This window comes from Aphis gossypii, chromosome 1 (genome assembly GCF_020184175.1).
Source record: "Aphis gossypii isolate Hap1 chromosome 1, ASM2018417v2, whole genome shotgun sequence".
In the NCBI taxonomy this organism is placed as follows: domain Eukaryota; kingdom Metazoa; phylum Arthropoda; class Insecta; order Hemiptera; family Aphididae; genus Aphis; species Aphis gossypii.
This window is the reverse complement of record NC_065530.1, coordinates 64,427,225-64,450,277: the sequence shown is the minus strand read 5'-3', so window position 1 is coordinate 64,450,277 and position 23,053 is coordinate 64,427,225. Positions and strand designations below refer to the sequence as shown.

Below are 23,053 nucleotides of genomic sequence, written 5' to 3'. Positions count from 1 at the left end.
TAATAGTTCCTAAAAATGTCTATTGTCTACAGTCATAAGTTCTAGCGATAATTTTCATTTGAAATTCAAAAGTGTTAAAAGTGCGCGGGTACTACTTAGGAAGTCGGTAGTCTTATGAATTATAAGCTATGGGTACCTAAAAATAATACCTAAACATTTTAGCTGGCTAATATTGTATAATTAACCGCGAATCGATTTATGATAGATAGCTGGTTATGTACCTACCCACAGAAATGGACCTTTTCCTAATTCACCGTTTGCAATTTTGCATTATAGTATACTGCGGCATATGTTAATACGGATTTAATAATTAATATTAAGGACATTTCAGCATCAGTGAATGTTGTATTTTTAATGATATATTATTTTTAGTTTTAAAATTTTTCTTTAATTAAAACATCATTTCCTTGCAAATTATACATATAAATTATTTATTTACTAGCTTGAAGCTTCGATATTTTTTTTCAAAATAGTAAGAACAAAAAAACAAAATTTGTTAAATAAATAAAACTGTTTTTTTTTTTTCATTTTTTTTATTTAGTGGCACATTAAGTGAATAAATGTAACAATGTGTCATACGACTCATGCCACTTAATATGATAGGTACATGAAAACTAATCAGTTTTGTCTTTAACTACATAATTTGGGCCGACTTAGTAATACGCATGGTCGAAATTCTGTTCCACTTAACAGCTCAAAAATGTATATAAATATGAATTAATATGACTTTATATTATTGAAAAATGGGCCGCTAACATTTTTAGGGCTGGTTAAAATCCTAAAACTCGGTGGGCCGATACCTTGCCTATCCGGCGCTGACCAATATCGATAGGTACTTATTAGGCAAAGGAGTTTATGAATCATTATCAATATATTTCTAAGATTATTATTAGTATTATTGCTAATTATCAAATAAATCGCTAGAAAAGTAGAAGTGTGAAACGGAATTTATGTGATCGAAAAGGTTTACTCGTGGTTAATAGGACAGACGACAGTTAGGTGTACATAATAACTACTATTGGTAGTACATATAATTGTTCTGTTGAATAACTAATAAATATAATTACAAAAGAATTTAAATCCGAAAAATTACGAATTATTTTTAAATTAAAAAGTTGTAAAATATTATTTCTTTATGTTTAAATATAAGTAAGGATTGTATTAAATTGTATAGATTGTATGTAATTTGTAAATATAAAAAATAAAATAAATTTAAGTTAGAAAATTGTTGTTTTTATTATTTTGGTATAATTATTATTTTTTAAATATTATTAAGGTTTTAAATTAACCTTTTCGCCATATATGAAATGAAAAAAACATATACTTTTTAATCCATGTTGATTTTCATAACATATTGCAAGATAAATTACAACACTCATATAACATTAAAATTGAATTTATAGTAAAAGCTTAGTCAAGAAGAAATTTAAAGAAAATTGTTACAATTCATCTCATGTGACGGCACCTATTCATAACTTCAATAAGTTAGGTATTACAGGTATGTCTATTGTGGACCACTTGTAATTTTATCAAATGAAATAAAAAATAATCAATATCATTTTTTAGATTATTCTATAAGTATGCCCATTGACTGTAGGTTAGTTGAAAAAGCATTTGGATTATTTTGAACGGTAATAAAATTAAATAATAAAATCTCAATTACTTATAACGGGACAAGTAATCAAACGTAACACAGCAATCATTATTAATACCGTATTAGTATGACAGCTTTTGTATAGGGAGCTCTTCCCCCAAAGCGTGTGAAACACAACACGTCAGACCATAGGGAACGACATACAGGAACACGTCAATTTGGCGTTAGGGAAAAATCAACGAGGTCGATTTGCTAATTAAACATTCAGGCTTCGTACAAACCATAGTAATGATAGAATATGTTTTACTTTTCGTTTCTTGGTTTTTTTTCCAATTTTTTTAATATTAATAATTACAATAGTAGGTATCAAACAAGTTCATCAAAACTAGATACAACATATTAAATAATAATAATAATAATAATAAAAATAATAAAAATAAACATAAATGGAAAAAAATTAAATCAAACAAATAATAATAAAAAAAAAAAAAAACCAAAGAGCATGTAAGAAAAACATTGTCACCGTTTATATAATAATCATTATTAAATCATAGTTTAATTTAACATACATAGTTTTTATTATAAAATAAAATAAGAGTAAGCTCTACTCCTACACATTAAAATTATTTACATGCATTCAATAAACAAATTGTACAGATATTTGGTTTTGAGTTATGACATATTTAAAGAAAAAAATATTAAAACATTAACATATTGTATAAAATATGTTTTGAGAGGCAAATATAAAATATACATCACTGTAAAACGTTTTACTTATAATTAAATATATTATATTATTTTTTACAAAAAACGGTTAAACAGGTAAAAAATATATAATTTGATTTAGATTTTTGGAATGAGTGTTTGGCCTTCTGAGCGGTTAAACAAACATCAATCGTTCAACAGTAACTTTGTAATAAACTTATTATCTCGTACAATAGTAAAGTTATCCAAACAAAATTGATAAAAAAAGATAGATCCACCAGCAAATCAGTTTATGTCAATAACAAAATATCAATGTTGATACTGAATAGGCAGTGAACTGTCCATAAAAATATGTCAATAAAACAAACAATAAGTTAGCTAAAAATATAGATTTTCTCTTATAGATCAATAATTTCTGCTATGATATATTGTATTAATAAATAAAATAATCTATAGAGTAAATGTATAATGTTTTTTTTTTCTGTAAGATAATAAAAAAAGAACAAAAATGTTTATTAATAAATAATAAAAAAAAAACATTAAAAATGTATGATACTTAGAAAACTATCACAATAATCAAAAACCATTTTTAGACTTTCATGTATTGTTCACAAAATTTGTCTCTTAGATTTTTCAATTTTGACACAAAAAACTGTTCTAGGATTTCGGCACACTTGTAGAATTGTGATTCACGAGGATTATAATACCTACAATTGTCGAAAACCTTGATCATGTCACGAATAAATTCTGTGAGATTCTTGTACGTCTTATCGGTCACATTTTTACCAATAGAGTTCAAGTCTAATAAAAATAAATAAGAGGTTATAAAAATTTGAAAATAATCTAATTCAAGTAGAGAAGTGTCCTTACCCATAGGCTCCTTGACAACATTGTAATAATCAGGAGCTTCATGAGGATCAACTGGGTCCATGAAAGGCCATGCATTTTTATGAGACTAAAAATAAAAACAAATTGTATAAAAGGTTATGTTTTAGTGATTTATGGTAAATAATTACATGTATTTGTTTGATGAGTTTCAATAAGTCATCATTGTCTTGTTGGTTCAATGGTTTCAAATTGGCAAAATTGATTTCAGAGTTGGACATACATCTAGGACAATTATAATCATCCATTTTATCACCTTCACACTGCAATACACCAACACAGCTGCCGTGGAACCAGTCTTGGCATTTATCACAGCAAATATAAAATCTAAAAGAATAAAAAGTACACCAATAAAGTGTTTGAAACACAATTTATTTAGCTTATATTTGTAAATATAACTTACTGTTGATCATCATATGGTTTTCTACAAATACAATAAAGAACTTCAGGATCCTTGGATCGCTTACACTCTGGACAATACCATTCAGTAATTCTTTTAGACATTTGCACAGTGATGCCGACACAAGAACCATGGAACCAGTTTTGACACATATCACAGCCAACATAAAACCTAAGACCAAACACAATTACAACATACTTGATCATAGGGTATAAATCATTATAGTTATTTACTTTGAACTGTCATAAGGTGTTCGGCATAAGCACATAATTTTTTCTTTTTTACTTTTCTTTGGGCTAGATTTTTTAGCTGGTGTTAATGATGATGGCCGTGAATGATTACGATTAGGTGCAGGAGGAGAAACCTTCATGGGCCGTCGTCGTCCAGGTCCCAAATTACTAGTTTTAGAATTACTATTGGCATGTGGTGTAGTTTGTATGGTGGTAGGTGGACCTGAAGCGTGTTTACGTTTACTACTACCTTGCGGAGGAGGAGTCATTTGTGCAGAAACTGGTGTTACTGGGGTAGTTTTTTCAGTCACATTTGTGGAAGTGGTAGTAGAATCAGCTGATGAAACAGTAATGTTAGCAGCTATTTCATTCTGAAAAACATAACAAACACATGAAAATAACTTGAAAATCAATGACTTGTCTTGGCAGACATATTACGCCATCAAATTAATTCCTTCCTCCTACTAGGTACTTTGTACACTGCAATCAAATCGAGCAACGACATTTCTGGAATCGGAACTGAGGATCGAAATTCAGGAAATTATGTTTGTCAGGAAGTTCGATAAAACCGAATTTCGAGAAAAACATGACTAATATACATACCTGAATATCGATTTGCAATTCCTTTTCCAGAAGCGCCCTCTTTTTTAGTATATCTTTTTTCAATAATTCTTTTTGTTTGAACAAGCTAACCTGCAATTTTGATTGAAGTTGTTGCATTTTACGAAGATCATCGCCCTGTTTAAGTGTTTGATATAATTTTGATTTTTCAGGAGACACCAGCGACCTATAAATACATGTACAATAACAAAAAAATATTAATAACACAAGTTTAATTAGAATAAAAAGTTCAAAAAGATTGTATACATAAAAAAAAAATTATAAAAACATTAGGTATGGTTGTCAATTGAATTATAAAATTTCCCATTGTTTTTATTAATAAAATATAAAAATACCCAGAATTATCACGTTCAGTTGATTTTTTGGGTGGTTCAAATTCTGACGAATCATCAGCATCAAATGGTCGTTTCCTAACAGGAGATGCAGGTACTGTAGGCTGTGGTACTGGATCTCGCAATTGTTGTTCTTGATATTTTTGCAATTGTAACAGTTTCTCTTGTGTTTCTGGGTTCAAATCTTCATTTTTCAAAACATTTTTAATTGCTACAACAGTTAAACAGTTTAAAGAGTAAAAAAAAAAAAAAAACACACCAAAGCTACAACTAAATATAACTTACATTGACTAATATAGTTTGGAGTCACTACAAATGAATTGGGGTTATCAATTGGTTCTTCTTTAATAACTGGGATTTTATTCACAGGAGACTTTGATGGCTAAAAAAGTATATTATTAGATTTTAATAGAAAAGTATACTTTAAATAATAAATTTTACTGGTTCGGTTTTAATTTGAGTTAAGCTTTCTGAGACATTGTTTGGAACAGGAACTGATGGCTTAGGCGAAGAAGGTTCAATTTTAATTGTAGGTTGGGCTGTGACAGGTGCTACAATTCCAGTTTTTTGCACAGCAGGAAGTTGGGAATCTGGGGGTTGAACAGCTAAGTAAATCTTTGTAGGGCCTAATACTCCTTGAGTACCACTGGATTCTTGGGCTAAAATATTCAAATAAACATATTAAATTATAATTTAAATTATTAGTTTATATAATTTAAAAGTAATAAGTACCTTTTAAGAGTTGTTGTTTGACTTGTTGCTGTACAAGTTGCAATTGCTGAGGTGTGAAATCGTTACCTTGCAATCCTTGCAATACTATTTTATTACCATGTGTTGGACTTTGAATAACTTGAGCTGTGATACATTTAATAACTGTACCAGGTGGTTGATTGGCTAATAGTAATTTTTCTTGTTCATCAACTACTGGTGCGGGAACATTTTGTGATCTGAGTTGATCCTAAAATCAGCGATCAATTAATATTATAGAAAAGATTTAAATTATATTCAAGGCTGTGAATTTTATGCACTTAAAAACTATTAAATATGCATGCATACATGCACTAAAAATTCATAATATATACTTTCATTTTTCAAAAATATGCCAAAAAAACTTTTAATTTTTAATTTTAATTTGATATAATCTATGAGTATATGACTAATAGAATAGTTTCTATGAAACTACACAAGTCATATTTAAACAAATACATTTAAAATAAATTCTGAACAGATAAACCAAAAAAATGTAAATATTACAGAGAAAAGCATTTATACTAAGTATCATTAAAGTATGCATTTTTATGGTCTAACCCATTAAGTATGCAAAAAAAGATTTGGTATTTGAACTATAAATAAGTCAAAACAAATTTTGATCGAATCTATTTTAATACACGGTGTAGCAAAAAAAAAAAAAACATGCAAATGCATTAAAAATGTACAACTTTGATTAGGTATTTCAAAAACCTTACTTGAACAATTCCAGTTGTTTGAGTAACTCTAGGTGACAGTGGCGGTATAGATTGATGAACTTTTTGTACCGCTTGTTGAGGTCGTATAAACTTAATTGATTGGCCACCACTATTTATTATGTTAGCAGATGTACCTAATTAATTAAAAATAATGATGAATTCATGTTAATACTAAGATGAACCTAATGTGTTTTTCTTTGTCATTCAAATGTTCAACATGAAAATTTTAAGTTTATAAGTTCCAATAATGTGATATTGGTTTTCATTGTAGAGTGAATTGATGTATACTCAAATTTAAATTATCTGGTTAATATATGGGTTATTTTGATAATTGAATATTTAAGGGAGTATGAAAAATATTAAAATTAACAACATACAATTGAAATAATACAATTTAATACACAATTAGTTGAACATTTTTAAGACAGACAGTTTGGTATTCTTTTAATTTATTAATTTACTTGTATTGGACCGTATTAAAACTTGTTGTCCATTAATAGTGGCTATAGTGGCTTTATTAGGATTAATATGTTGCAAAATCATTTGTTGACCTTGTGAAACATTTACTAATTGTCCACCAGAAACTACCACCTGTAAAACATAAAAATCATTATTTTTTATCATATATATTTTATGTTATTACTAATAAAAATAAATATATTTTAATAACATTTCAAGTATATATTAAATATAAAAGCAAAATGATATATTGGTTTATTATGTTAACATATTAATAATATTAATATTACTTGAGATGTTTGTGGCTTTAAAACTTGTTGAATAGGCTGTGATCCACGGTTTAAAATAATTGTCTGCGAATAAACAAAATAAAATGATAATATTTAAAGCTTAATAACTTTACATATACAATACAATAAACATACAAAAGATTTTTATGCAAACACACACAAAACACAAATAAAAACTTACTTGAGTGCCAGATTTTTGTAAATTATTATTATTTGCCAATATTGTGTTCTTAGCTATTTGTACAGTTCTAGATGGGCTTGGATTTATATAGCTTGTCACGTGCAATTTTCCATCAGGTAGTTGAATAAGTTGTTGTCCTATATTTATAAAATAATTAAGTTTTTAATATTTAAATTAAAAATTATTATCAGGTAATTAAAATTATTACCTGGTAATAGACCTTTGAATTGTATTTTTCCATCTTCACCTTTAATACATTGCAGTTTTTGTTGTGTAACATTATTTGCTAATAAAAAAAAAAAATTATTACTCTTTACATTTTAATGCATGTTTATTCTAACTTACAATTAACTATTTGTGAGTTGGTCGATTGAATTTTCATTGAATTTTGATTTATCACATTAGCATCAGTGATTATTGTTTTTGGTGTAGTCATAAGTCTAGTTTTACCATCTGGACCTATAAAATGAAAGTAGAATTATATAAAAATCAAATCTGTACTTATATTTTAATTCCAAAACCAAATATAATGCACATTATAAATAGTACATACATTTAGTCATGAATATACGTCGAGTAGATGGAGTAGTGGTATTAGTAGTTGGTTTATTGACAACTCGTGGGGAAGATTGAAGTAAGGCAGGATTTTGAGCTAAAGGTTTATTATTAGGCATTAACCTTAATCTTCCTCCTTCACCTGTAAAGATAATGATAATTTACATTTACTTTCATCTTGTAAGGGATAATTTGTGTAAGACAGATTTCCCAGCAATCAATTCATAAACATAATAAATATAATAATGTACGTATATATATAAATTACATTATAATAAATACCATGAAGTAAAGTATCTATTTATGCTAATAAAATAATATCACTATTTTTAAATGTATACCATTTTTACAAGTAGTACAATTAGGTGGTTCTAAGGCTCTAAAAGAATTTTTACCAGTATAATATATTAAATAATCTTACCAGGTACAAGTTTCATACGTTGTGTTGAACTGCTAGTCACTGGGCTCTGTGAGTTAGATACTTCCATGCATAATTTCTTATTTGAAGAGTTATTATCATTGCTAACCGACGATCTTTTATAAGCTATTCTTTGGGCTCTGAGAGATTGTTCTAGTTGCTCTTTTATGTTTTCTGTTGTATTTGAATTCTGTGTCCGGAGTTTATCGTTTATATTTCGATTGTGAGAAGAATCATTATGCAACAGTTTATTAGCAAAGGCTGTAGATGCACGTGTTTTCATGGCTTGTTGCATCTGCATTTCACGTTCCACTCTGTAAAAAATGAAATGAATTGCTCAATAAGAAATGAAAAATATAATAATGATAATGAATAATAATAAACTATACCTTTCATGAAACTGCTTGATTTCTACCAACTCTAATTTACTTTCATCCACCCATACTTCAGATACTTGCGGTGCTGTGTTCCTTGGAGCTTCTTCCCTTTTACGTTTTCTTAAACCACTTCGTATGGGTGTCACTTCTGAAGTTTTAAAAAATAAATGTTTTAAAAATATATTTGATTTCAATAGTTTATATAGTAATCTCTTACCCCTGACTTGTTTTGGTATATCTAATGGTATTACAACTTTGCGTATTAAATATTCAGTGTGTTCATTGAATTGGCCCGAAGTACGGCACTCTAAAGTTTCTGTAGTAACTAATTCAGTTTCAGTTGTTACCTCTCGTTTGCTAGCCAAATGAGCAGTCTTAGCAGTCAATTCATCCCATTTTAAACATGCCCATAAGATTCTTAATTGTAAAGCAGCAGCTGATATAGTATTAAACATAATAGTTCTATAAAGCCAGCATGTTTTAAAATATGGTCTTGGGCAAGGATATGGCCATACAGCATTATTGGTCTGAAAGAAATACAATAGCAATGAATGACTAACAAAAAAAAAAAAAAAAAATTATTATCATATACCTTGCTATTTGGATTGAAACCACTAACAATATCATGACCACCGTGTCTAGCTAATTTTCGAAGCTCATGTTTTGGTAATACTAGTAAACTGCAACGTTTACTACGTGTATAAAATCGTGAAGTAGGAGGGTACTTAATTTTTTCTGCTTTCTTTTTAACAGGAACATTTTGACTCAAAAGCTTCTTCAAATAAATCTATATTGAAAAAGTAATAATAATTAGGATATAAATATTAATATTAATAAACTAAGAAATTTTTTGATGACTAATTAAATCTTGGTTATTAACCTTTTTTCGTGTATCTTCAGTAGAATAAACACGTCCATCATCTATACAGTCTACTAAAACGCCTTCTCGCTTAGCACCACCTCTTTTTCTTGCTGGTTTCAAAATACTCAGACTAAAAACAAATTCATTACTAAATGGCTATTAATTTTATATTTTAATGTGAACATACCTAGAAGGACTACAACTGGTGACATCAACTTTCACATTTTGTTCATCTTCACTTTCTGATTTTGTATCTTTTTGCTTGGCAATACTCTCGGTTTTAACTTCATCATTTTCCTGAGTCACTTGTTCACTTTTAACTACATTTTCTTCTTTTTTAACTTCAGTTTTAATTTGAACTGGTTCACTTGGAGTATTATCAGTCTTTTCGGTCTTTATATTTAATACACCCTGATCCTTAGGCATTGATGCTTTTAATTCTATAAATTTAAATATATTAAGCAAGTAAATATATATTTACAATCTATATTAAATACTTACCGGTTAGTTCTGATTTTAATATATTCATTTTTCGTAGTAATGATAGAAGTTCATTTCGTACACTCACGTGTCTAATGCAAAGTGGACTATAACATGAGGCAGTCATACTAGATTTGTTAGCTGCTCGGCAACTACTATTATAGCATATCATATGTTCTGACATAGTATTAAACGATAAATAATGCTGTTTGAGTTGAATCACACGTTTTTGTAAATTGCTCAACATATAGGATTTTTCTCTCATTTTGGTGATAGTTTCAGGTTTTAACTGGGGAGAAGCACTTGAAGGCTTAGTATTTTCAACCTAGAAATAAGTTACATTATATTAAAAATGGTTAAAATAATAAAAATAATAGTAGTAAATAACTGGTAAGGTTAAATAAAATAAAATGTAATTGAAATATATTTCTCACTTTTTACCAAAAAGTATAAGAAAAATGTTGAACTGTTTTATAACTTGAAAATGTAAATGTAAATTAACCTCCCTTAAAGAAATAACATGAATACTATTTTTCTATGGAAATTCCTGATGATTTACTATAATTTATTAATAAATTAAAAATTACAAAAATTATGTTCTTTCAAAAATTTACATGATAACATAATTTTATTATTTAAACAACAAAGTATTTATCTATGTGTAAAAAATAATTTATAGAATTAAGAATAATTTAATTACTTCCTTAATTTTTTCATCTTAAAATTTAAATTATAACAAATCTTTAAGGTATTTACTTCTGGAACTGTTTTTGGGGCGATGGTATTTTTTGCCAATATTGATCTTTCTTCAGCTAATTTTAATTGCATTCTTCTTGGCAACAACATGTCAGTTTTACATTTTTTTGCAACTTTAGGATACATTATACGACTAGTAGAACATAAAGTACTGCTAATATTGATGTTTTCATCTACTTTTTCAATAGGTGAGAGGATTTTCATATTTATAAAATCAATATCTGAAATAAGAGATATAATTGTTAAATCATGACTACACTAATGTTTTTTTTATATAAAAGGCTGTTTACCTTTAACACTATCTAAATGTATGACACTTTTGTCATTAAGAATTTCACTTGACACTTCTGAATCAAATGTACATTCTTTTAATATTATAGAGTCGTAAAGTGTTTCAGCGATAGAGAATGTTCGAACTCCTTTATCATCTAATTAAAAACAAATATTTTTGTAATGAATTAACTAATCTATATAACTAAGGTACCAAACTCTCAACCTAACATAATACCTATATTTTTTGTTAACTCTAAATTCTCAATATTACAAATATTTTTAATTCTTCCTAATTTATTTTAGTTCATTACCTTTGCCTTGAAAAATTCTTTTTGCTGGACCAGCTGCTAAGCCCTGCTTTGAAGAATCAGCTAATTTATAATCTCTTGTTTTAGAAAGCCACTGCCATCCCCATTGACCATGAATTCTATATTCCTCTCCTTTTTGTTTGTGAACCTAACATTTAAAGTACTTAGTAAAACACCCAAAATTAAATAAAAGTATATAACAGCTTACTTGATGTTTCAAACCTAGAGTGTACTTGACAAAATGTATAGTCAATCTATTACGCTCATCTTCTTCTGCATCTTTGTCTTTTTTATCTTTTTTGTCAGTTTTTTTCTTTTCTTCACGTTCTGCATGAGTGATACGATAAATTTTAACGTGCCCTGAAATAGTCCCATTAAATGAATGAGTATGAAGCCAAAATTTTAAATATACACATAAATATAATTTTTACCAAGTTGTTCGTGCCAAACTGGTGCATAAACAACTGGTTTAATGCAAGACATTAAAACAACCATAACTCTAGCAAAATCCTTGGGAGTAGAACAAGAATTAACTTGATTTAACCAAGGTTTACGTAACACTGACCAATTTATATGCATCAATGATGATGGTAACAAGTTGTCTAATGAAATAATAGTTTGTTTGACGGTACTTATTAGTGTTGACCGAGCGCCTAAAAATAAGCAAAAGAATAATTAAATAGAAATAAGGCAAATATGTTTTGTAGATTAAATACAATTACATACCAAATATTTGTCCACACCACTTGAATTCACCAGGTCCTGTAAGTGAAAACTTATGGGACATATATCGTTTTTTATCACGTTCTTCATTTTTTTGAATTTTATTTAAAGCAGTTGGGTTTGTACTGTATTGATTTACATATGTTTTAAAGCTATTATCCATGCCAAGTTTGAATAAATAGGTACCAGCTGCTATGTGTTGAGCTTTGAATCGTGTTAACCTAGTACCCAGGTTATCTAAATATGAATTAACTGGAGAAGGTTTTTCAACCACAGCTACTTTTTTTTGTTGTTCTGGAGTTTGACGTTGTGAAACTTGTGCAGGTTTTAAACGCAAGGATCTGTTACGAGTGCTCCCTAAAGAAAATGATAATATTTATAAATTAAATGATTTTAATTGGCTTAACATTATTTCTACTTACTTAAACTATGATTATGTTCACCATCGTCAACATCCATTGAATTGTCATCATTTTTTAAATCCCCATTACCATCTTCATTTTCTAAACATATACCTTATATGAATAAATAGAATGAATTAATACGTGACAAATAGTAGTACATACCATTTTTGTCTACAGATACATCATCAGAATTTTCTTGTTTACCATCTTTTTTAGATTCATTATCACCCTTCACATTGTCAGTATTATCTTCACTGTTGTTACTATCATTTTTTGTAATTTCAGTTTCTTTTTTCTTTTGCATCTCTTCTCTCATACCTATTATATAACCTATAATATGAAAACGTAAATAATTATTAGTTGGATCTGTTTTTTATTTAAAGAAAAAAATATTTAATAATGATGAAAGTTTTTTTTTGTCAGTTTTTAATCTAATTAGTTTTAGACTTTTTACTATAACAAAACTATTGAGATTTTGGCTTTTTATTCCGATTAGCATCTAGTTTAGATTTTAAGTTTTATTGACATCTCTTCTACAACTTAGTTGAGGTATTTTTAAAATATAAAACAACAAAATAAATATCTATACTATTTACATGTTTTAATTAATATACATTCTAAGTGAGGAAAAATAAGATATTTCCTTACATAGGACTAAATTTTGAAGTTACATTATTCATATTACCATAAATTTGACAAAAATATTTTCCAATTTTGTTTATAGATGTAAAATATAGTGCTACTATCAATTTTTTAATTTTTACTGGTTTACAGTGTGATTATTAAAATATTATTAAAATACTGTAAATAGATTATTAGGTTTTACATTTAAAACTAAATTAAAGAATTAACATTTCTAACAGAAACATAATATACATACAACAGGAATCATTACAATCTTTGAAATCAATCCTTACACAAAATCATGTATGTGGTTAATGGTTATATTAAACCACATTAAGTAGGTATAATAAATATTATATTTATATGTACAATTATAGGTTTAATCATAAAAATACCACAACAGTTTTAAAAGTATCCATTTTAAAAATAAAAAAATTAATTAAATATAATAATCAAAAATGTTTAACGTCTAAATTATTTTATTAGGTTTGACTATTTGAGGTACATAAGATACTGTTCTGCAGCTATTATTTACACAGAATAGTAACTACTGCTAAAATTACCTTTAGGATTAGAAAATATAAAATGATATAAAATAGAGTAGATCTTAGAAGTGGAAAATCTTACACATTAGTAAGCAACTGCTTCCTCAGAGCATGTTTATGGTTACATTATATATATATTTATATTATTTACTCATTATCTATATTATAATATTAACTTAATAATTTTAATACTTATAACAATTTCTAACAGGATTTATATTTAGAACTTAGGCTTTAAATTGTTTTAATGATGGAACTAATTTATTATTATTAACAAGGTTCTAATTACTTACTGTTTTCTATATCCAAAAATGTTTTTCTATTTGATGGTCGATATTGTAAAGTTAAGTCCATAGTTATTTTCATTTGTCGGTTAATTTCGTCTTTGACTTTTTCTATTTCGTTGAAAAGAGTAGATTCCATTTCACGATCTAAAGAGTCTATTAATAAACCTAGTTGCTCTTCAGTTGTATAATACCAACATTCTCCAGTTTCTTCGTTTTCACTATGCCACAAAACAAATTATGTTAGAAGATATAAAATAATTATTATTTTAAGTAGACTTACATGAAAATTCGTCTAACTAAAAACCAATATTTACGACCATGTCGGTCATAAGCTAAATGATCCTGACGAGACGATAAACCAGATTTTTCATCATCAGGTATACAATCAGATACTCCAATGACTTTATGCTCTTTGCACAAATTGCATTGCCAATCTTCTGTAGGAACATCATGTAAAGGAGGCTCAGCACATTCCAAATGAAATACAGCTGGGCAGGTCTCACAACATAAAAGATCTCCCACTTTATGGCACACTCGGCAATGGTCATCATACTGAAAACTGTGGCCTATAAAATGAGTGTTTGATAAATATTTGTAAAGCTTTAGACAATATATTTATATAGTATCATGTACCTTCATGAACAAAATCTTCTCGAATAAGAGTAGAGGTTAAAAATTGATCAGTTAAAAACTGCAGTACGGATAATCTATTTTTGATGTTTGTAAATGGATATTCATCTCCACTATTAAATACTTTTAGAACTTGTGGATCAAATGATTTATCAGACTCAATATATTCTCGTAATACTTCAGGCCACGTAATAGTATCCATAAAATACAATACGCTATTGATACTGTCTTTTTGATCAACAGCACCATAATGAGTCTGTTGTAAATCTTCTTCCCGTAATATTGCTTTCAGCAACATTATATGAATTTCTGCCAACAGGTAGCTTTGCTCTTCATAAACAAGAGCTGCACAAAAATCTTCAAATCGAAATGGTGACAATCGCACCTATGACAAAACAGGTTTTAAACAAGGTTGGCATGGAGAAAAAACTACCTAGTACCTAATTAAAAATATAATATACCTGGCTTTTGAACCGTCTCAACACTTCATAGACACTCAATGCTTGCATGACGTGTTCAGTGGGCACTAGGAGATCTTCCGAGGATTTGGGTAACTCCAATTTGGGTATTTCTTCACCCCTAAGCCATAATGGCTCAGGACTGGGATTCCTGATGTAAGAGACATTGCTTTTACGTGCCCGGCTGGCAACAGAAAAGTCAGACACGGAAAAATCACTGTCACTAACATCATCAACAGCGTCTTCAACATTAGTATCGGACTGTTCACTCTCAGAGGGCTCTTCACTCTTTTCAGACTCATCGAAGTCAGAACCATAATGATAATCATGACTTTTGTCAACAGAAGTCTTCTTCTTAGTAGTTTTTTTCTTACTGGTCGACGCGCGTAGCGCCCTAGGTTTTGGTGCGACTGGAGTTTTGGGGGTTTTGGGCTTCTGATTAGATCGCCGTGTGTTGCGCGATGGCGTTTCAACAACAGCTGCGGTGCGATTACCAACGGACGCTGGGGCACTGCGTCTGGAAGCCGCAGTCCGTGCAGGTGGTGGAGATTGGACAACGTCTACAGTTTCGAGGTTCTGCAGGTACTTGGGTTTTTTCAGCAAGTGCATTTGAAACTTGGGCTTGTCCGAGCCCGGTGTTTTCGGAGGACGGCCCCTGCGTTTCGGTCTGCCAGACATGGTTCGCGTTGTTATCACTACAGCGACCACTGCAACTGGCGACCGTTATTCTGACGATAACCGAACCGCCGAATAAACAAAATGATACGGCCCTGGCTCGTCCACCGGGACGCACAGCACCCCGAGGACAAATCGCACAGAGACGATCACCACGGTTGTCTTGAGGCGAACAACAATACGGATCACCAACAGGCAACTGAAACGTAAGGCGGCTGGATTATTGTGATTACTGTTGTGCCCGCGATCCGTGGACACAAAAATCGCGCGCACACGCACAGCTGTGTCGTAGTCGCGGGTAGGCCCGGTGCAGTGCGTGTGCGACGTCGGCGAGAGCGCGCGAAAAAAAAAAACGGACGTTAACGGGCCAACGGCGGGTGCCGAGACGCGGTCATGTGACCTTCGTGGGCCTCCGAACCCGACGCGTTCGTCTCATCGCAAATTACCGTGTTACGTACCGCCGTAACAAAAACACTATTATCACACAACTGGCAGTCGTGTGGTCGGCCGCGGCGGTTCGCTTCGCTTGCAAGTCGTCGTCGTGGTCGGCAATCGCCTGGCGGGCACGCGCTGTCAAGCAACTGTTCGTAAACAAAACAAAACGACACGACGGGAAGAAAAAACGAAACGAAAATAAAAAAGGAAAAAAAAAAAAAACGGGAACGGAATATTAAATAACAATAATAGTAATAGTCATCCGCAATAATATTAACGTCGTTTTATGATCGTTGTGTGAGTAGTGTGTGTATGTTGTAAACTACTTTCGTTGATGCCGTCTCGCTCGCTCCAGTCGCCTAGTAACGGTGTTGCTGTGAGACGGACTCGGTGTTGCGGGTGAAATGCGACGCGTCCCCCGAACTCCTCCAATCAACACGTTTTGCCATGAACTCTTTGCTACCGCGGCAGTTGCAGCTGCCGTCTCCCGCTCTCATTGGCCGGCCGTCGCCCCGCGCTTTCCTTTACGACGGATGACGGTCATCGCGCGACCACCGTCTCGGTCGTCCGGCCACCAGTTGAGGCCATCAATTTACCCGTGTGGCCGGTCCCTCGTTCTCCAGAACCTCGAGTCGCTCCGGAGGACACCTATACGTGCGGCCACCCGTTTATACTCGAACGGTTGGCCGCCATCGGTTGGTCACACTGTCCGCTCTTATCAGCCATGACGGTCGAGAGCTGCTGATAACGCTCCGCGTCAGCTGCAGCTGCTATATATGTAGCTGCTAGCTAGCGACCCGTACGACGGCCGCGGAAGACGGAAATACGGAATTCTCGACTGACCGAATTACGGCGAGAGACCCGATTCGATCGTACGGTCAATACTGTTAATAATATTGTAATTCTATCGCTCTTCTGTTTTGGCCCGTCGTCTGTCCAAATTTTTTCAATCCGTCCTTACAATCATGTACAAGCTGAATCCGGTGTTCCGTGTTCCTCTGGTGATTGAGAATACATGCCGCATGTACAAGCTCAAAGACTTACAACAGATGTCATTCGCCGAGGTACCAAAGAACGACAAGTCCGACAAGGTAAATGTCGTCACCGTTTTCCACTTATTTGTTTTGTTAATCCGTTAACCATTTGCTCATCTTCTAAAACTTTGATCGATTTGCTAAACTCCCTCTGCGGGGGCGACGCCGGGTTCGTAAATAAAAAAAATCGCCAACTTACCATTTTGTCGATAATCACACTGTTTCTGTATGAAAATGATCGCGAAAATCGAAAACCGTGTCATAATGATATCGCGCAACAAATCGTGTAATAAACGTCTCTGTTGTTACAATATTAACTTAACACTTATGCCGATCATAGGATTGATTGTTCTAACAAAATTATTTCTTATCATACTTAAAAGATACCAACAACATTACTTGATCCACAGAATAAAAAAAAAACTTGCTTGATCGCCTAAACGCATGTGCATGATAATGGGTCGGCGACCGGCGTCACTCTTTAGGTTCATTTACTGTTTACCATTCAAGTCCATGTTTACTTACGTATTTCAAATCATAATAACTGCCACTATATAATTCTCATTTTATTTCGCATTTTTGCTTATTTGCATGTGCGATGGTCCGTCAATGGACGAATTATTTCGCACCTTTTTGCTGATTTTGAAAAATTATAATTTTTTTTAAGGACAAACGGAACCCCAAAGGCGGAATCAAAGGATTCTTCAAATGAAAAATAAACGTTTTAATAATAAAACGTCCTGTAGTGAAAAACCAATTCTTATCAACAATTTCGCACACAGTACCTAGCTAGTTATAAATTTTGTTCCTTTTGTAACATTTAATTTCAATTTTCATCACAACATAATCTATTTTGATCAATAATTGCTGTCATTTTTTTTATAAATTATTTTTTGATTTAGTTGCTGGACGATCTAGATGAAATTCAATTATCCGATCAAGAAATTCAAGTACTCTTAGAGAAACAAAATGAAATTCTCAAAACGTTAGAACAACTTGAGCTTCGATTAAATAAATTAGATGTTAAATTCCCTGATATAAAGGGAAGTGAACCCGTTACAGAAAATCAAGAATCTACTCAGTGTAATGTTCATAAAAAACATGAAAGCAGTCCCAAGTCTGTCATTAATAATGACATAGAAAATCTGATAAAAGTAATATTTTAACTGTTATTTAAATAATCTTATGGTTTGAATTGCACTATACATATGTAATTATTATAAATTTTCATAGAATGATACTGTAGTGTTTGCTGATCCAGAAGATCCACCTTATTCTTTATTGGCTTTACCGATATTATGGCCAAAAATTGCATGGGATATTTCTTATCATGTGCATTCATCTATATCAAAAGATTTGAAAACATTAGGAACAATTAAAGCATTCAAAAATGTGACTAGTAAAAACTCGAAGAGCATTGTTAAAGTCTTTGTAATATGGAAACACGGTTAGTTAATAATTAAATGTGCTTAAAATTTACAAATATTCTAATAATTTTTTTTCTTTAGTTAAGCCTAGCCCTAAAGTGGTCAGATCTCCAACAGATTCGTCTATCGGTGAAGTATCATTGATACAGTCATTTAATCAATATCTACCACTGACTGCTGCTGATCAAATAAAATCTAACAAGACTTTAGATTTAATAAATGAAATTGAGTATTCAGCAAATGATCGGACTACAGAACTATACCATCTAATCACGGATTCAAATACAAAATTGGACATTACAAATATAGCTATATGGTCTTTGTTGTACAAAAAAAGTGGACACCCACCAAAGATAGAAAAATGGCTATCACATTTTACAAAAATTATAATTGTATAAGAAATTGTTTATAAAAAAATAAAATATTTATGTACTTAAACATTTGTGTTGATTGATTAAAATTTATTTGAACCAGAATGCATCAATACATATTGTGATTGAGCTTCAACATACTATGAGTTATACAAATGTATTATTACTAATAAATTAATAAAATTTTTAATAATATTTTAAGCCAGTGCTGAATTGACGAAATATTGGTCTACTGAGTTATAGAATTTTTAATATTTGATTACAGTTACAGCTACTGTACAAATTAAATAATTCCATCAATTATATTTTCTACCAATGTTTCTAATAATTTATCAAAAAAAAATAAAATAAAATAACCGAACACTCATTACAAACCCATATTTTGAGCAGCGCATAGAGTTTTACTTGGTAGCTCCTCTGACCAATTTAGTCCTGATTAAAGTACCCAGATAAAATATTAATAAATACTTTTACTGTGATCAAAATATTTTAATCTACTTTTAAAAATTAAAAATAGTTTTCATAATTTCTAATTATGTCTATTTGCTATTTAGTAATACTGTTAACCAAATTTAATATTAAAAATATTCTGTTAAATGCAAATTATATCTTTTCACCCCTTAATTTATGAATTTAATATCGAAGACAAGAATCTGTAAATCACCTTTCATAAACTTCCTCTTCTGATAATGTAAACAATTCATGTTATTTTTAGAATATATAACAAATATTACACAATACTTTGTAAGCAAAGTAGAAGTGCTGATCCGCATTTTATTTTATATTCTGTGATGCTAAATAAAATATATTAATTTATTTTTTATTATACGTGTTAAGTTAGTTGATTATTATAGATTATACGACAGATTAAACACAGTTATCAGTTGCAACTTGTGACCTTTTATCTTCTAATATATTTATTAAAAGCTGAAGTATCATCAGGAAAATTTTGATGTTATGATTTTCAAAAATGTTTTCTTTTTCTTGCTTCAATTTTAAATATACTACCTTCACTCTCATTCAAACTCAGCCTAAATGATTCGCCCCCTGCACTTGCTATAAAATTTCCGTCACTTGCAATATTACACACATCCTTAACTGCCGTTTATCTTCTCGTTCCCGCAAAGTAAACGTTTTCTCACTTTAAATAATCTTAATATTACAGTCCATTCTTTCCTGCAACTCTGACTGTTGTTTTATTCACACTAACTTTAACTAAATAATTGATATGAAATCATCAGGCTAGTTACAAAGTTTAAGGGGAAAAAACTATTTTTCTAATTTATAGTTAAATAATTATATGTAAGTTATTTCTTTTTTTGAAAACTAATGTCCAGTTTTGGGGATAGATGAGGTACTTTTTTTAATACTAACTTAACTAAGCTAGTTAGCATTTGCTCTACAATTTGTACTTCAGTTATTAATCAGTTAAATTAATTTCAGTTATGTTATTAATTTTTTTTTTACTACACAGAGCATATATTTAAAATATATTTTGATTTTAACAAATTATTGTTTGAATGAAAAAAAAAAATAGTATATTTAACATTATATGTATTATAGTTGTTGATTGTTTAAATATTAAATTACACTACCAATTTTTACATTTTAATTAGAGCCAAAATAATCTATATTTTTACAACTGAATATACCTTTGTAAATTTAGTCTCACTCTAGTCTCTAACATATAAATTTAAAATCTATCAACAAAAACACTAAGAGGAATAAACCTTAAACAATTTTTCTAAATAATTAATACATTTTTTTAGTAGGGTCCAATGATAAAGCTGTCTATCATTGGTCAGCCTCCCTTTTATTTTATGTTCATTACTAATATTGTATTATGTAGAGAAACATGAAATAAAAATTATCTCAGCCTACAATCCACAACAAAAAAGTCATACCTATCAAAACTATTCAAAAATCACCCAAAAATATTCTTAGGAGATTTCATCTCAAAACCTCTAATGAAGCGTGCTTCTACAACCGGGAAACTAAAAAAAAATCGATATTTAAAACCACAACTACAACAAAACCTTTTTCTATTAGATAAAGATCAAGATTTTAATTTTAACCATTCATAAAAATTAAAAATACTTAATAACTTATTATATTATGTAAATATTTCCTTGTAATAGCATGCAATGTACTGATACATATTAAATTTAATAATAATAATAAAAAAATTAAACATGAATTCTGATTTTTGTTAGAATAAAAAATAAAATTTACTCATTGTACTTTGGAAAAAGATTATAAATATTTAGTTAAAAAAAATTAAGTGACATTTAACTGAATATCATGCATTAAAAAATTAATTAACTTGTCCACTGCCCGCCCAATCTCGTACATATTTATTTTTATTTATAAATTCAAAACAAATTAATCATATTTAAAAAGTAATCAATTAATATAAGTAATTTACTTCTTCAGAAGATAGGTACGACATAGGAATCATCTAAAAATTAGTATGTAAAAAAATCACATTTTTTAAAATTTAAAATGAACATATATTTAGTTTTATAAATAAATATATACAAATATGGAAATATACATTTTTAGTGATAATAGTAATAATAAAAATAATATAGAAAATTATAAATGACATTATTGTATAAAAAGCTCAATGTTCAAGTAAAAAATTCATTATTACATGTATATAAACATTTACAAACAATATTATAAAAAAATGAATACTGACAAGTGTAAATCATTTTTAATTACTTGTCGATTAAATGAAAAACATAATGAACACAATAAATATGATAATACACAATGATAGTTAACAGTTGACTATTAATTATTTATGTTAGAAACACTAAAATTTAAACATTTATTATTTTATGTTTAAAAACATAATATCTAGTCTACTAGTTGTAACATTTTATGATATAAATTCACATAGGAGACATGACTAATATTAAAAACAATAGGAAAATAGTGAAACTAAGTTAAATAGTAAGTAGTAAATATTCTTTAAAACAATTACAATAAAAAATACACTAATATTTCGATAACATGAGTAATTTTCTATCTTTATGAAATAACCAAACACAAAAATGTATTTTAAAACAATAACAGTGAATTCAAACTAATATATATATATATATATATATATATATAATATACCAAATAGTAAGAACACTTAGTTATTTTTTAGATTAAGATTAACAAGGTTTTCACAATTAGTAAGTTACATGGTCAAAACTCAACAGTTATCAAAATTATTCTACCAAAAGAGTAGTTTTAAATCAAAATCACAAATTAGAGAACTGTTGAGTTTCAAGCATACCTACTGACTTAAAATATTTTCTAAATAATTATGTCAAGTAATATAAAAATCAAATTTTTCTAAAAAAATAAGTTTCAGTAAGTATAAAATTCACATAGTTGAAATATTTACTAAAAATACGTACATTTTATAAATGTAAGAAACATAATGGCATACTGTAGTTTATAGGATACAGTAAAAATAACTAATAAGTTAAGAGTCATTATTGTGCAGTCAAGAAGAAAAAATACAAAATCTCAATAAAATTTATTATTTATTACTATTGTGACTGATGAGTATTTTTAAGCCTTTAAATTGAATTTAAAATTAATAAACAATTTTTTATTATACATAAAATTTACAGTATATTGCAAATTTTAGACATATTTTTTTTCAATTTTTTTTAATGCGAATATATGAGTATATCATTTAAATATTTTAAGGTTTAACTAATAGTAAAATATGGAATGGAATGTATCGGTTCAACTATGATCATTTTTCTTAATTTGTTTATTATTTACAGCTGATTATAATATATTGATGATTCATGTTAAAAATATCATCTATTAGATTTCATAGTAATTTATCTAGCATTATTTGTTGAAATCATAAGAAGAAGAATAAATACTGAGAAGACATAAATAAATTTGAGATTCAAGAAGTTTATGGTATTTTGATTTAATATTCATTCATAATAATATATCAGTGTTTATAAAAGATGATATTATATCTTAATAACACTAGATATTTTATTACTTTAAAAGTTGTTTAACACTAAGTAGTTACCATTTAATGCTGTCATATTTTTAGTGTAACAAGTGGCAATTGCTTTATCTATAATAACAGTAATAATTATGGTAATCAATTACAAAGTATTACATTTTTAAGCTGATTGTAATATGTAACCATAACAAAAGTTTTGTTCTATAAATTGTATGCACAATAAAGACAAAAGCAACAAAAAAAAATATTATGAG

General features: G+C 29.3%; 2 protein-coding genes across 4 annotated transcripts; one reads left to right on the top strand and one right to left on the bottom strand.

Annotated features, from left to right (window-relative positions):
• Positions 1 to 1,868: 1,868 nt before the first annotated feature.
• Positions 1,869 to 16,499, bottom strand: LOC114129165 (nucleosome-remodeling factor subunit NURF301). Of its 3 annotated transcripts, none has more exons than XM_050198794.1 (36): positions 14,867 to 16,499; positions 14,409 to 14,790; positions 14,056 to 14,341; positions 13,782 to 13,993; positions 12,482 to 12,649; positions 12,338 to 12,430; positions 11,919 to 12,272; positions 11,624 to 11,845; positions 11,401 to 11,552; positions 11,196 to 11,340; positions 10,902 to 11,039; positions 10,612 to 10,832; positions 9,877 to 10,180; positions 9,563 to 9,815; positions 9,394 to 9,505; positions 9,106 to 9,300; positions 8,731 to 9,040; positions 8,526 to 8,661; positions 8,140 to 8,450; positions 7,717 to 7,860; positions 7,509 to 7,622; positions 7,372 to 7,449; positions 7,164 to 7,300; positions 6,983 to 7,045; positions 6,695 to 6,824; positions 6,234 to 6,367; positions 5,500 to 5,725; positions 5,209 to 5,426; positions 5,053 to 5,149; positions 4,771 to 4,978; positions 4,418 to 4,601; positions 3,818 to 4,185; positions 3,588 to 3,755; positions 3,316 to 3,511; positions 3,170 to 3,254; positions 1,869 to 3,100 (listed from the first exon to the last, which is right to left on the bottom strand). In XM_050198794.1, exons 1-36 carry the CDS (start codon positions 15,539 to 15,541, stop codon positions 2,889 to 2,891), a joined length of 7,431 nt encoding a protein of 2,476 aa, XP_050054751.1. In that variant the 5' UTR covers positions 15,542 to 16,499; the 3' UTR covers positions 1,869 to 2,888. The 3 variants fall into 3 exon arrangements, with proteins under 3 accessions (XP_050054751.1, XP_050054752.1, XP_027849614.2); XM_050198795.1 differs by having other exon boundaries at positions 4,508 to 4,601; XM_027993813.2 differs by having other exon boundaries at positions 12,338 to 12,418.
• LOC114129166 (uncharacterized) lies at positions 16,454 to 18,874 on the top strand. Its single transcript, XM_027993817.2, has 4 exons — positions 16,454 to 17,064; positions 17,910 to 18,161; positions 18,241 to 18,454; positions 18,516 to 18,874. Exons 1-4 carry the CDS (start codon positions 16,939 to 16,941, stop codon positions 18,830 to 18,832), a joined length of 909 nt encoding a protein of 302 aa, XP_027849618.2. The 5' UTR covers positions 16,454 to 16,938; the 3' UTR covers positions 18,833 to 18,874.
• The last annotated feature ends 4,179 nt before the right edge of the window (positions 18,875 to 23,053 follow it).

Coding starts and splice junctions, on each gene's coding strand:
- LOC114129165 (XM_050198794.1), bottom strand. CDS start 15,541: ATGTCTGGCAGACCGAAACGCAGGGGCCGTCCTCCGAAAACACCGGGC. Junction 5,726..6,233: donor AAACAACTGGAATTGTTCAA/GTAAGGTTTTTG, acceptor CGCTGATTTTAG/GATCAACTCAGATCACAAAA. Junction 5,150..5,208: donor CTCAAATTAAAACCGAACCA/GTAAAATTTATT, acceptor ATACTTTTTTAG/CCATCAAAGTCTCCTGTGAA.
- LOC114129166 (XM_027993817.2), top strand. CDS start 16,939: ATGTACAAGCTGAATCCGGTGTTCCGTGTTCCTCTGGTGATTGAGAAT. Junction 17,065..17,909: donor AGAACGACAAGTCCGACAAG/GTAAATGTCGTC, acceptor TTTTTGATTTAG/TTGCTGGACGATCTAGATGA. Junction 18,455..18,515: donor CTTTGTAATATGGAAACACG/GTTAGTTAATAA, acceptor TTTTTTCTTTAG/TTAAGCCTAGCCCTAAAGTG.